At 41.7% G+C, this 14,348-nt stretch overlaps 1 protein-coding gene across 1 annotated transcript in view; it reads left to right on the top strand.

Annotated features, from left to right (window-relative positions):
* The window catches only part of VILL (villin like), a 142,301-nt gene that overhangs the window by 79,157 nt on the left and 48,796 nt on the right, over positions 1–14,348 (top strand). The window contains exons 4-5 of the mRNA XM_082258399.1: positions 2,377–2,573; positions 4,826–4,934. Of these exons, the coding sequence (XP_082114525.1) occupies positions 2,377–2,573; positions 4,826–4,934 (306 nt within the window). The remainder of the gene's footprint in view (positions 1–2,376; positions 2,574–4,825; positions 4,935–14,348) is intronic.

Genomic DNA, 14,348 nt, shown 5'->3' with positions numbered 1-14,348 from the left:
TAGAATAGAAAAGAATAGAACAAACAATAGAATAGAACAATATAACTGTTTTCCGTAATTCGAATTTCAAAAAGAATAAATTTTTTAATTTGAATAGAATAGAAAAGAATAGAATAGAAAAGGAGGGAAAATAAAATAAAAATATAAAAAACAATAGAATAGAATGGAATAGAAAGAATATTGAAAATTCTAATTTTGAATAGAATGTTGAGTTTCAAATGGAATTCGATTTAAAATTAGAATAAACAAAACTAATTCCAAGAACAAATTAAACAAATTTAACAAAACAAATTTATGTAAATACCCAATCGAAACGGAAAAAAAACAAACAAATTTTTTAGTTCTGCACATGTCAACCAATTATCTTACTAGCATGTCTTGGAAGAGAGGAAAAAAAAAACCTGAGTACTTGAAGGAAAAACAGGGAGAACATGCAAATTTTATTCAGATTTCCCCTCACCTTTTGTTGCTGTGACAACTTAATGTTGGATTTCACTCTTTGTAACGAAAGGTAACTAGGACAAACAGAGGATGAATCTCCTCAGTGGGGATACAGACAACTAGAAAAAGCTTGTGAATCAGTATAACAAAAATTTGTACTGCAAAAAAATGATGGTGTTGGATTTTCAGGCAATTATGGAAGTTTTTTCTATAGACATCTTATATGGCTCAGTTTTCTTTTTTTTTTTGGTTGAATTGATTCCTTATCCACATATTTGAGGTGGATGGGGGAATCCACCCGGCTGTGTCATTGTATTCTGACAGCAGGACTCCAACAAAATTTTCCAACAAGCCCGTTCATGAAGTCAGTCGTTAAATTGACTTTTCATGAATGGGAATGGTCATAGATGGATCAAAATTGGCCAGTCGCTGTTGAATCAGACACATTTTATTCCATCTATGGTCAGCTTTGGGACCAGGACCTGTTCATACCAGCAGCTGCACTAGAATGCAGCTGCTGGTGTGTGGTGTGATGACAGCAGTGCTGATCTCACTGTTTACATTTTTTTTTTGTTCAACCTTTATTGGACGGTAGCTTAGTCATATTGCATTTAAGTTATGCTAAACACACACTGTTTATTTTACATTGTTCCTTCTTTTTTTGTATATGGATGATGGCACTGTAATTATTTAAAAAAAAAAAAAACAATCTAAGTACCTTTTTCCTAATTAATATACAGCTTTCACATGACCCAGCTCTTTCCCAGCCTTTCTGCAGGGAAACACAAGGAAGAGGAGCTTCTAGTCTCCTGCTGCTGGTCACATGTTCAAAATAAAAAAAAATCAGCTTTTGGAATACAGAGTAAAAAAATAAACTGTTTTTTAAATTGTCATACAATGTATATTTTTAATCAAATCTTTATTATTTTTTAGTGATAACATGGTGTAATCCAGTGATGGCGAACTATGGCACCCCAGATGTTTTGGAACTACCATTTCCCATGATGCTTAACCACACTGCAGAGTGCATAAACATCACGGGAAATGTAGTTCCAAAATATCGGGGGTGCCAAAGTTCGCCATTACTGGTGTAGGTTGATTTCTGCCAGTGACAGGCTGTGTCGCCCCCTCAAGTCTGTGTCTTAGAATAAAAGGGAGGTAAAGCCTTCATCAATCTACAAGTAATATCCCGCCTCTATTGTGTTGCATGGAGGAGGAGGAGGAGGAGGGAGGGAATGGGCTTGGGCTTGGTGTGAAATGGCAATAAAATGAACCTGTGTTTTACTTATACAGGGTAGAGCAACAGGTTTATTTTAAAGCTGGACCATGGAGCAAGTTTTACTTTGCATCCCATGCCCCACTTCCTATTGAATTGAACAGTTAGGCGCTATGCCTTATCCATGTGTATGCTCCCACTAAGATCAATGTGGAGCTTACGAAGGGCTTTTTGCTCCCAGAAGTGGACAGAGGGATGCAGAAGTAAAAGGAATGTAAGAAACTTTTCTTCAGTCGCCGACTGTAAAGTAAACCTTTTGATTTGCCCTGTGCAGACAAAGAATAGACTAACTTTATTATTGGTTACAAAAAAAGCACACGGACAAATGAGATGATCCTAAAGAATCTACTAGCCAGTAACAAGGGCTCCTATCTAATGATAGGTAAATCTGACAAGTCAAGTTTTTTTCTTTACTTGTTTGGGGGTCAGTGACTCAAAGTTTTAAAGAAGAGTCTCCAAATGGCAGCCTCTCTGTGTCCTTCATGATAGGTCTCCTTTAAAAGAAGGTAATAATGATCAGAAAATAATATAATATTCAAAGTGCTGCAAACACAAAAGGGAGCTTATGCTGTATTTTCTGTTGTAGCTATGCCAACTTTGTCTAGTGAATAATTCAGAATGGTTTACAGTTTTATCGATTATGTTTTGTTCTTTCACAGATCAAGCAGACATCTACAGGTACAGCTTCTGATGTCCACTACTGGATCGGAAAGGACTCCACTCAGGATGAACAAGGCGCGGCTGCACTCTACACATCACAACTGGACGAGGCATTAGGGGGGAGCCCAATTCAACACAGAGAGGTGCAAGGATACGAATCAGCCGCATTTAAAAGTTACTTCAAGAATGGAGTTATGTAAGTGACTTGAAAGGTTATTCACATCAGGCAGAGCGTTTTTTGTAACTTGTATGTGGATGACAGTCTAGCCCAGTCTCTCTCAGCTAGAGTTCTGTGGGATGGTAGCATTCCTCCAGAGGTTCCTAGAAACGTCTGCCTCTCAAAATGAGTCACCACTGATCTTTTTAGCTATCTGTAAGGGGGCATTCTTCCCAATGACAACAAATGTAAGAAGCGTTCTTCTCACTGATCATCATCACACTAATAAGCTGTAGATATTATTTATATTAACAGGAGGTTCCCTGAGCCTGGAAAGTTGTTTTAAGACTTCCTTCATGTTAAAAAGAGGAAAAAAAGGCTAGCATTATCAGAAACAAGAGATATAAATGTGATAGGGTTTCTAATTCTAGCCTTTGGTGGCCACCAACAATGCATTTTTTGACCTGTTTACAGATACAGTATGTAACGATATCACGTTGGGCCACAGGTAATAGCTGGCTCTTGCTTAATAGTACAGAAGCCGCCCACCACAAAAAGAACCAGTTCATACACTCCAGCTCCAATAGCTCAGTCTAGGAGATGTATTTTGAAATGTATGGTTTGAAGAACTTTAAAAAGAAGAGCGGTTAGGGCACTGGATACTCCAAAACATTTGCACAGTAATCAGAGGGCACTCTTTTCTAGGCTCACTTGCATGGGTTTTTCTGGGGATGCGAGGGAATGGCTAGTACCCTGAGACCCTGTGAGAGCCATCTCAGTCCATAGTTACCTCTGACACTTATATCCTAAAAGCACACAGTCACCAGGGATCACAATTTACAGTCAGTACACACAAGTCCCAAGGACAGCTGCACACCTTCCAGCTTCCTCTGGACATGGTCCAGTGAGGCAAACAATCCTTCTCCGGTCCAGATTCCTTATGGTGAAGTCCCACATCCAGCTCCTCAGAAGATCATTCCAGGTTCCCAAATTTGCCACAGCTGAGACTTCAATGAACAGCTATAAAGTCCACAGGTTGCCTCAGGGTGCAGTAGCCCCAGATGCTTTGGAACCCTCTCTGCCGAGGAAAGAACAATCCTTGCAGGGCTCCAGACAATTTATCATCTCCCCAGCCACCTTTTGGAAACTCCCTTCCATGAATCGGCTAGGGCATGATAAATATTCAGACTGTTCATTTGACTCTCCCATTCCCATATTCTGGAAACTTCTTCCAGAAGCAGGGGGAGCAGTCAAACTCAACCTGTGAAACCCTGAACAGACCAAAGAAAACAATCACTGCTCCCTTGACTACAGAAGGAGACAAAAACAAAATTTGCCTAACATCCTACGCTAGGAGGGTGCTACAACCATAAAGTGCTTCTTGTTACTAGCTGATAAAGCTATACTTCAACCTGGAAGTCTGAAAGTTATGCAATAATGGTAAGCACCAAGTTGAGAAATGCTAGTCAGGAGTCAGGACAACCAAGTGTATGTTAAAGCCCCTTTTTTTCATTTTGGAAAGGAGTCATGTGTTTTCTTCACTGAATCTCAAGTAAATTGTCCTTCTTTATATTATAAAACTTTCAATAAAGTTTATATGCTAAAACAAGTGCATCTTTTAAGCTACCAATTTACTGAGCTGTGCCTCTGACTGAATGTCTGGAACACATGAGTTGTTGGTGGTCATTCAGTACCATAGTGGAAAGAATTGGTCTAATGTAGTGCTGTTCGGCTCTCGTCCACCGATGGAACATGTTTTCCCCACTCCCAGGTAGGATTACAGCTGCTGTTGCTAATAACCCACATAAAATATTAATACTAATCATCCCAGATGTGTGAGTAAAAACAGCAATTAGAAAATTACAATTAGCAAGTTTTAAGGTCTTGAAATTAGCCCTGCTGGCCTAGTATACCTTTCAGGTAGTTTAAAGACAAACTCTAGCCAAAACATTGAATTTTGTTTTGGATAGAATGGGGGACGTTTAGACCTGCCTTTGGGTTTACATTGCTGTCTATGTCCCTGATGTGGAGATTTCTCACACTTTCCATTATTCATGGGAAATCTACCCAACAGAGAAACAGAAAAAAAATACATTTTTAGTAATATGAGGAAGGGTTTGGACTTCTATCAGAATTTTTGTTGTCTATGTCTTCCAGTTCCAGTGACAGCTATACCCTCTAGCTCTCCCCCCACAGAGACAGAATGTAAAGGGAAATCTCCCCATTGACAGAGGCAGAAATAGAGAAATACAAACTTTTCATAAAACGTATGTTTTCCTTTCACCTTCCAGCTACAAGAAAGGAGGAGTTGCCTCGGGATTCAAACATGTGGAAACAAATATGTACAATATTCGACGTCTGCTTCACGTAAAGGGCAGAAAACATGTCACAGCTACAGAGGTGCGTGTCTAATATGTTCTGTATATCGTTTTCACACAGATCAGGCATAACGGAGAGTGTCTAGAAGAAATGTCTTTGCCCATAGAAACCAACTGCTTATGCCCATACTAACCAGTTATATCATGCCTATGGGGAGGTATTGTGTGCTCACCAGTTGAGGTGAATAATTAAAACCGAATCCCCAAAGGGTCTGGTCATTCAGAAATTGACCTGATATCCAATAAAGCCGGCCTAAAGGACCACTGTCAGTGGAGATTTGTTTGCATCAAATCTGTTTCGCATTACCAAACAAGTCTATGGGAATGAAAACAAGTTTCAAGAAGTTTAATTGCAACTCTCAATGAATTCCCAATGATTGCAGCAGCAACTCAAACTGACCCTAAAGTTGAAATTCAGGCAAACAGAAAAGTAGACAGATGAGATATATATATATATATATATAAATAAAAAAAATATGTTGCAGGTTGAGCCAGTGCCACTGGTTAAAATGGTGTTCTGGGCCAGATTTTGCAGGAAACACGCACACTGATGATGTGTTCTGGGTTTATGTTAGAGCCAGAGTTAGAGGTCAGTGGCCCCACCCTCCCAATGGGGTCAATCAATGAAGGGAGCTATGAGGTGCACATTGCACCATTTTGTCCAGGTCAGGATAGACAAAGGCCCGAGCCTGGGAGGATTTGGCTGTCAGGGACCATAAACCAGGCAGAGACAGAAAATGCTGTTAAAAATTACACCTTTTAATGTAATAATAAAATAATACAAATCAGGAACATAGTCAAAAACAGAAGCTAGGGTAAGGATGCAAAAATGGGTAATCAGGTGAGCCAGAATCAGGGAGCCATATATAGTCATATATAGTCCTGACCAGACTTATGGGCGGAGCACCCCACTCCCCCACACCAAAACCTCATTAGCATGGTCCACCTGTGAGTAGTTCCAGGAGGTGTCCCTTCATTGCAGTTTCAGCAGAGGAGTCTGCAGCCTGCAAACTTTTCCCATGACAGGAGTGATGCCCTACGGTTTTGAGAAGTGGGATTTATCTTCTCTATGAATAATGTAGGACCCACTGAAAATGGGGTACTTTGACGTAGTGGTGGGCTTAAGCACAGTATGGCCATATGGTGTGACCAAATCCCCATATTTACTGTATAAGAGCAGGTGTTTTTAAATAGCCTTGCAAAATTTGAAAACCAATTTTTTTCTGTGAATGTGTGCGCTATTATATTGTTCAATTTGTATATTGGTCTTTTAGCAGCACCAACCTGAGAATTGTGCATTTTAGGGTGTGCCCCCCAATATCTTTTTTGTTAGAATCAGGGAGCCAGGCATGCCCTTTCAGAAATTGACCAGATATCCCATAAAGCCTAAAGGGCCACTGTCAGTGGGGCTTTGTTTGCATCAGATCTGTTTCGCATTGCAAAGATCAGGATCAGGAACCAGAGGAAATGTCAGCCAAGCAAAGTCAAACAGGAACACAGCAGCGAGACAAACGGGATATGTTGACCAAGGAATAGGCACCGAAGGAATGAGCCAGGTAGTTTAAATAGCCAAAAAAGGATGGCTGTAGGCTGGACTAATGAGGCAGGTAATTGTAACCAGGTGAGTCGGTGCGGAAACAATGAGTGACTGGTAATTAGAGCTGCAGGAGAAACAGTAAATTTGAAAATAGTACTGTGCTTTGTGCACAAGCACTCAGGGCCGTCGCGTCAAGGCAGGCAAACCAAGCAATTGCTTGGGGCCCCGAGCTGGCCTGGGGCCCCAAGACCCGACACAGGCCGCTTTAAGATGCGGCCGCTTTAAGCATTGGGACGGTGCTGCGGCCACGCTGTGATGTCCGCTGCAGCCCCGGCCCCCACTGTGCTCCAGTGACGGTGACGGATCTTTCCTACGTCAGCCGCTATGAGTGGCATGACGTCACATCCGGCGGGAGCGGCTGCGCGGCGGTTGTTCATTCATCTGACTGCAACTCTGCAAGACGGTCACAGGGGTCACAGCGCTGATCCCTCCCACAGCACACAGACGCCAGCAGCAGCATGATCGCAGGAGTCTGACTGAGACTGACTGAAGGAGGGGAGGCGGAGCAGAGCCTGAGACAGCCAGCTGAGCCAGGCAAGAGTAAATGGGCTGGGGCCTGGGGGACCTGGACCTCTTGCATTTGGGGGGGGATCAGCATATTTTAGGGCCCCTACTAGTACTACAATGCTAACCTACCCCCTCCCCCTAATACAATGCTGACCCGCCCCCCCTCATACAATGCTTATCTGCCATGCCATTCCCCCTGGGGCCCCCTCCCCTAATACAATGCTGATCCCCCCCCCCTAAATTTTAGGGGGAGGGAGGGAAAACTGCATTGTATTAGGGGGAGGTCATCATTTTATTAGGGGGAGGGGGTAAGCATTGTATTAGGAGGAGGGGAGCAGCATTGTATTCGGGGGAGGGGGGATCAGCATTGTATTAGGGCCCCTAATAATTCTGGCATCTCCTGTACCATGTCCACACAGCCCCTGACATCTCCTGTACCATGTCCACACAGCCCCTGACATCTCCTGTACCATGTCCACACAGCCCCTGACATCTCCTGTACCATGTCTGCACAGCCCCTGACATCTCCTGTACCATGTCCACACAGCCCCTGACATCTCCTGTACCATGTCCGCACAGCCCCTGACATCTCCTGTACAATGTCCGCACAGCCTCTGACATCTCCTGTACCGTGTCCGCACAGCCCCTGACATCTCCTGTACCATGTCCGCACAGCCTAGTTATTTTGCACTTTTTAATGTATATTTGATTTTATATTTTTTGCAAATGTTCAATTGTTGAAAATGTTCAAATTTCAAATATTTTTTCAAGCAGTATTTGCACTGTACTCATTTTTTATTTATATAAAGTGTGGGTGAAATTAATCTGTATGGCTATGCTGTGGTTCCTGTAGGCTTTGCGTGTGTGCGGGGGGGCCTCCATGTCCATTTTGCTTGGGGCCCCCAAATTCCTTCAAACGGCCCTGCGACCACTGGAACTGTGTTTGACGGTCCGGAGGACCAAAGCATGAGGTCTGAGCAGTTAAGAGAGCCACAAAGATAAATTCTATGTTTTATTGTATTGATGATGAGAACCCACTGCGTGGGAAACTATTCAAGTGTAAACTTTTTACTTTATTTTAAATAAAAGTGGGCAGAAAAACATACTTCTCACGTGGAGTAAACTCACTGCTGGCGCTACCAATGAGCTGCAAATTCCCCAACTTGTCACTATTTTACTTGTCCAAAGATTGTTTTTCTGACAATCCAGTCCTGAGAATCTCTCAGATAAGATAGCCAGAATGGTGACCTGTCATTTCTCTATTGCAGCTAAGCAGTACAGCCTGGTCTTCTCCCTGCCCCTAGCCTGTAATTGGACAATAAACTAGCAACAGCATATTGCTGAGCACAGCAGTCTTCTCTCTCCTGATTGGCTCCTAGTTATACACAATTTTGGTATTTAGACGACTCACATTGAAAAACTTTTTTTACAAATGCACTAGTTGGTGTTGCTGTTATATCTTCCTTGAGCTCAGCTTTAAATTGGATCCCTGGTCTAATTGAAAAGTGTGATATTGTTTTAGGATGAGAAACCGGTAAATCACAAAGTACACCCAATCCAGGAAAAAACTGGGGGAGCCCCTATTGTATCTTGAAAATTGAACTTTTTCCTGAGCATGTTGGGGGAAAGAAGTGATCTGTTTTCACAGAAAGGAGTGCCTGTTTTTTTTTTTTTTTTTTTAAGGGTGGTATATTACATAGCCATTAAAGTTACAGATACCGTAGAATTTTTCTTTAATGCAAATCTGCATTTTGTCCATGTATTGCATAGCATGTATACCCATACTTCCCAACTTTTTGAGATGGGAATGAGGGACACCTATTAGGAAAAGTATGTAGGCATAGGACACACCCCATGCCACGCCCACTTAAGAGATTTTACCTTTTCGCAGCCAGAGCCGTTTTTGCAGTTTTTTTGCACCCGTTTAAAAAATCATTTTCGGCCTGAAGATTACACAAAGCCCCCAAACATTATATATTTTCTGAAAGCGGACACACTTGAAAACAAAATAGTGGTAGTTCCATTTTGTTTTTTATGTCAGGCATTATTACCGCAATGGTCTAGGGCAGTGATGGCGAACCTTGGCACCCCAGATGTTTCGGAACTACATTTCTCATGATGCTCATGCACTCTGCAGTGTAGTTGAGCATCATGGGAAATGTAGTTCCAAAACATCTGGGGTGCCAAGGTTCGCCATCACTGGTCTAGGGAATGCAAACTTTCAGTCAAAAACACACTAAAGTGAATTCTAGATCAAACAAATGCAAAAAACGACCCAATTTATTGATACAATATAAAATATGAGGCTGCACCGAGTAAATAGATACCCAACATGTCCAACCTTAAATTTGTGTGCCCCTGTGAAATGGCAAAAACTTCAGTATCCTATATTTTCCTAGGGGCGACACTTCAAAGGCCCAAAAAGGTATCAGTTTAGTGTTACGGAGGAGGTCTTAAAAAAAAATAATAATTTTTACTCAAAAAAAAAAAAAGCCGTTTAAGGCCATTGGACTGAAGTGATGTATGACGTTGCTCTGGTCCTCCCAAGGCCATAGAGTTGAGTGGAGGGCCATCTTGCCCTCACTCGACTTCCAGCAGAGGACCGGATCCGGTAGCGACATCTCCGGTGGCTCTGGTTTTCCCCTCTCCCGCCGCCCATTAAAAGTGAGCCCGTAGCAAATCGACTGTTGAGACCGCTTTTATGTTAAAGAGGTATGCCGGCCGTGTAAAGAAATACCGGGGTAATGGTAGCCTTTTTGCTGTCATAACACCGGTATTTAACGTCAAAGTACCGATGTAAACACACTGTGGGCGGTCTAGAAGTCGTTAAAAAAAAAAAAGATTAGTTAAACCCACAATCATACCTCCCAACATTATGAAATTGGAACGAGGGACATCTACTAGAAAAAGTATGTAGGCATAGGACACACCTCCTGCCACGCCCCCTTTAAAGGAGAATTCTACAAAATATATATATTTAGCAGTCTCCTGCACTAATGAGCTGATCCTGCATCAGAAAAAAATGTTTAAATGATTGTGCTGCTGCTTAAAAACAAACAATATACCAAAAAAGTGAAAGATAAAAATAATCCCACCTGGCAGCGCTCAACTCAGAAACGTGCACACAATATATGTGAACAAAATAAACAAACAATTGAATCAATATATGTGTGCAAATTATCACTGAAAATCCAATCCCAAAATTAATGAGGCTACATTCACACCTGAGCGTAGCATTTTCACGCGTTTTTGTACTGCGATTTTACTGCGTTTTTACCGCATTTTACAGGCGTTTTTACAGGCGTTTTTTGTGCAGGCGTTTTTTGTGCAGGCGTTTTTAGATTGAATAGAGACTAATGGAAAACACCTGTAATCTGCCCAAAAAGAAGCTCAAGTACTTTTTTGAGCGTTGGGCGTTTTGCTCACAGCGTCAAAACGCTCAGATATGGACAGGGGCCATTGAAATGAATAGTATTTGTCTTGTTGGGCGTTTTGAGAGCTGATCCTAGAGCAGAAAAACTCCCCCAAAATGCCCCAAAACGCCTACATGTGAATGAAGCCTGAACAATAAATCAAGTGAAAAAAATCAGTGAAAAAATTCCAGTGAAACACACATGAATAAATCAATGTATAATTAAAAGTCCAATAGTAGGGAAACTAAAAGTCCAATAGTGGGAGAATAGTGATATGTGATGATCCAGTGAGATTCCAGAGTAAGCTGAACAGAAACACACTAACAAAGTGTCCGCCACCTTTGTGCTCCACTCCCCTCAGCTAGAACACTCACCATATTTTTTGCCCTCCACTCTCATGGATAAGGCTGATCACGCTTTGGAATATGCACCACTGCACAGGATATAGGGAATAATGGATCCTTGGTAATTCTCAAGATGGCGCTCCACATATACCATAAAAGAAAGAGGAGAGCCAACTAGTGCAATAACGTATGAACTAGTTTATTCCATTTAAAATCCACTAATATGCACGTATATGGGATATAACTATGCAAAGCACATCATAATCAAGAGTGGGGATCAGGGTGCTCACTTGCTGTACCAGCGTTCGGGTCCAGGACTCTCCGGTGAGACACCGCCGCTCACCCGATCAATCACCAGGCACGTTGTATGGCCACGTCCCTGACGTTTCGTCACTTACTGACTTTTTCGAAGGGCAACCCCATATAAATGATTCTATTTGAGCACTGGGCCAGTCAGTGCCATCACAAAGGAAGGACATAAGCTACAATTGGCCTGCACAGGGATTTCCTTCACTTCTGGTGGTTGAATGAAGCGATGGGGAAGAAAAATGCAGGTTCGGGGTGTCTATATTGCACAAAGAAATACCATGCGGCAGTTGGAAACTAAAATCTTCAGATTTATGAATGTTTGAACTCTGTGTATGCAGCCTTCTCAATGAATATAATTAATATTTAATTTCCTCCTGTATATCAAAAAACATTGTTTGCCTTTCATAGAACTAAAGTTACTTGTTTTGTGGATTTAATGCATAATCTTTGGTAACAATACAGTTATTGTTCAGGCTTTGCAATGCACTGTACTGAAATCCTTTGTGGAAATAACCTTTCCAAAGTGTTTATCTATTCAGTGGGATTTTGACTACAGTATCATGTTTGTTTTACCAAGGGCACGAGCTCCGGATCTGCCTCAATTCATCCTCTGTTGTATTGGCTCTATTTTATGTTATGTTTAGGATTCTGAGCAGCCTGGCTACCGCTTGCAGGGATACTTTTGAGAACATACTGCTGAATCGATAACTAAAAAATATAACAAAAACAAAAAAAAATAAACTTTTTTAGTTAAACTTTTGAAGACCTTGAAGTAGAACAGAAGGCAAAACTTTTCTTTAATTTTGATAGAGTGAGAATTTGTTTACTGTATCAGCGGTGGATCACTTTTCAGAGGGCATTTGACAAGCCACAGGGAGGGATTATGTTACTCATCACTGCCTGTTTTATCTCCTAAAAGCGCGCATTGCACATAGTTGTGGAGTGGGTGCTGCGTGACCCCATTCAATTGAATGGGTCGCATTCGCCGGGCGGTACTTCCTGCCGAACATGATGGTGTTTAATTCTTGACCTGGTCATGAACCAAGGCAATGCGGACGGGACATGTGTACACCCCTGTGTTGATATTTTTTTCTGTGTCTCAGTGGGGAGATTACCCTTTACTTTGCTCCAGAACTATTGTCCCCAGTGGAAGATTTCTCCTCTATCCCTTTTCTTGTGACAACCTAAAATTTGGGATTTTCTTTCACTTTTGATGATAACATGCACCAGGAAAATTAGAGAGGGTGAATCTTCCTTACAGGGGCACAGACAGCAATAAAAACCTGACAGGGGGTCTAATCCTCTTCACTCTCCCAAAAAAATAAAAAATACAGTGCCTTGAAAAAGTATCTATACCCCTTGAAATTTTCCACATTTTGTCCTGTTACAGCCAAAAGCATAAATGTATTTTATTGGGATTTTATGTGATAGACCAACACAAAGTGGCACATAATTGGGAAGTGGAAGGAAAATGATAAATGGTTTTCAATTTTTTTTACAAATAAACATCTGAAAAGTGTGACATGGATTTGTATTCAGCCCCCTTTACTCTGATACCCCTAACTAAAATCTAGTGGAACCAACTGCCTTCAAAAGTCACCTATTTAGTAAATGGAGTCCACCTGTGTGTAACTTAATCTCATTATAAATACAGCTGTTCTGTGTAGCCCTCAGAGGTTTGTTAGAGAACCTTAGTGAACAAACAGCATCATGAAGGCCAAGGAACACACAAGACAGGGATAAAGTTGTGGTGAAGTTTAAAGCAGGGTTAGGTTATAAAAAAAAAAAATATCCCAAGCTTTAAATATCTCACGGAGCACTGTATAATCCATTACCTGTAAATGGAGAGAGTATGGCACAACTGCAAACCTACCAAGACATGGCTGTCCACATAAACTGACAAGCTGGGCAAGGAGAGCATTAATCAGAGAAGCAGCCAAGAGGCCCATGGTAACTCTGGAGGTGTTGCAGAGATCCACAGCTCAGGTGGGAGAATCTGTCCACAGGACAACTAAGTCGTGCACTCCACAAATCTGGCCATTATGGAAGAGGCAGGAAGAAAGGCCTTGCTGAAAGAAAGCCATAAGAAGTCCTGTTTGCAGTTTGCAAGAAGCCATGTGGGGGACACAGCAAACGTATGGAAGAAGGTGCTCTGGTCAGATGAGACCAAAATTGAACTTTTTGGCCTAAAAGCAAAAACGCTATGTGTGGCAGAAAACTAACACTGCATGTCACCCTGAACACACCATCCCCACTGTGAAACACATGGAGGTGGCAGCATCATGTTGTGGTGATTCTTTTCTTAAGCAGGGACAGAAAAACTGGTCAGGGATGATGCGAAGATGGAAGGAGCCAAATACTGGGCAATCTTAGAACAAAACCTGTTAGTCTGCAAAAGACTTGAGAATGGGGCAGAAGTTCACCTTCCAGCAAGACAGCGACCCTACACATACATCCAGAGCTACAATAGAATGGTTTAGATCAAAGCATATTCATGTGTTAGAATGGCCCAATCAAAGTTCAGACCTAAATCCAATTGAGAATCTGTGGAAAGACTTGAAAAATGCTGTCCAGACACTCTCCATCCAATCTGACAGAGCTTGAGCTATTCTGAAAAGAATACTGGGCAAAAATTTCACTTTCTAGATGTGCAAAGCTGGTAGAAACATACTCAAAAAGACTTGCAACTGTAATTGCAGTGAAAGGTGGTTCTACAAAGCGTTTACTCAAGGGGGCTGAATACAAATGCATGCCACACGTTTCAGATATTTATTTGTAAAAAAATCAGAAAAATCATTTTCCTTCCACTTAACAATTATGTTCCACTTTGTGTTGGTCTATCACATAAAATCCCAATAAATTATTAAATGATTTTGGTTGTAACATGAAAACATTTGGAAAATTTCAAGGGGTATGAATACTTTTTCAAGGCACTGTAAGTTCTGCCCTTGAGCAGTGCACATATAATCGTAGTCACCTGTACTACTAGCATCAAACTTAAAGAGGATCTTCACTGTGTAGACAAAAAATTAAAAGTAAGCGTCTACAAATATTGCAGCTGCTGACTTTTAAAAAACACACTTCCCTGTCCCAGGATCCAGCGATGTCCTCACCTGTCCCGGCTCTTAGACGGCCTTCAGGTCCAGGCACCATGCGACACCTGGTGATACCACCAGAAGGGGGAGCTGGTAAAGCTTGGCTGTAAGAAGTGCTTTGAAGGACAGCTTACTTTTTCATTGAAGAAAGTTCTATGTGACGGCTCTGGC

This window comes from Pelophylax lessonae (genome assembly GCF_965119305.1).
Source record: "Pelophylax lessonae genome assembly, chromosome: 5".
NCBI classification, from domain to species: Eukaryota; Metazoa; Chordata; class Amphibia; order Anura; family Ranidae; genus Pelophylax; species Pelophylax lessonae.
The sequence above is the reverse complement of the archived record's forward strand: the minus strand, read 5'-3'. Positions and strand labels throughout refer to the sequence as shown.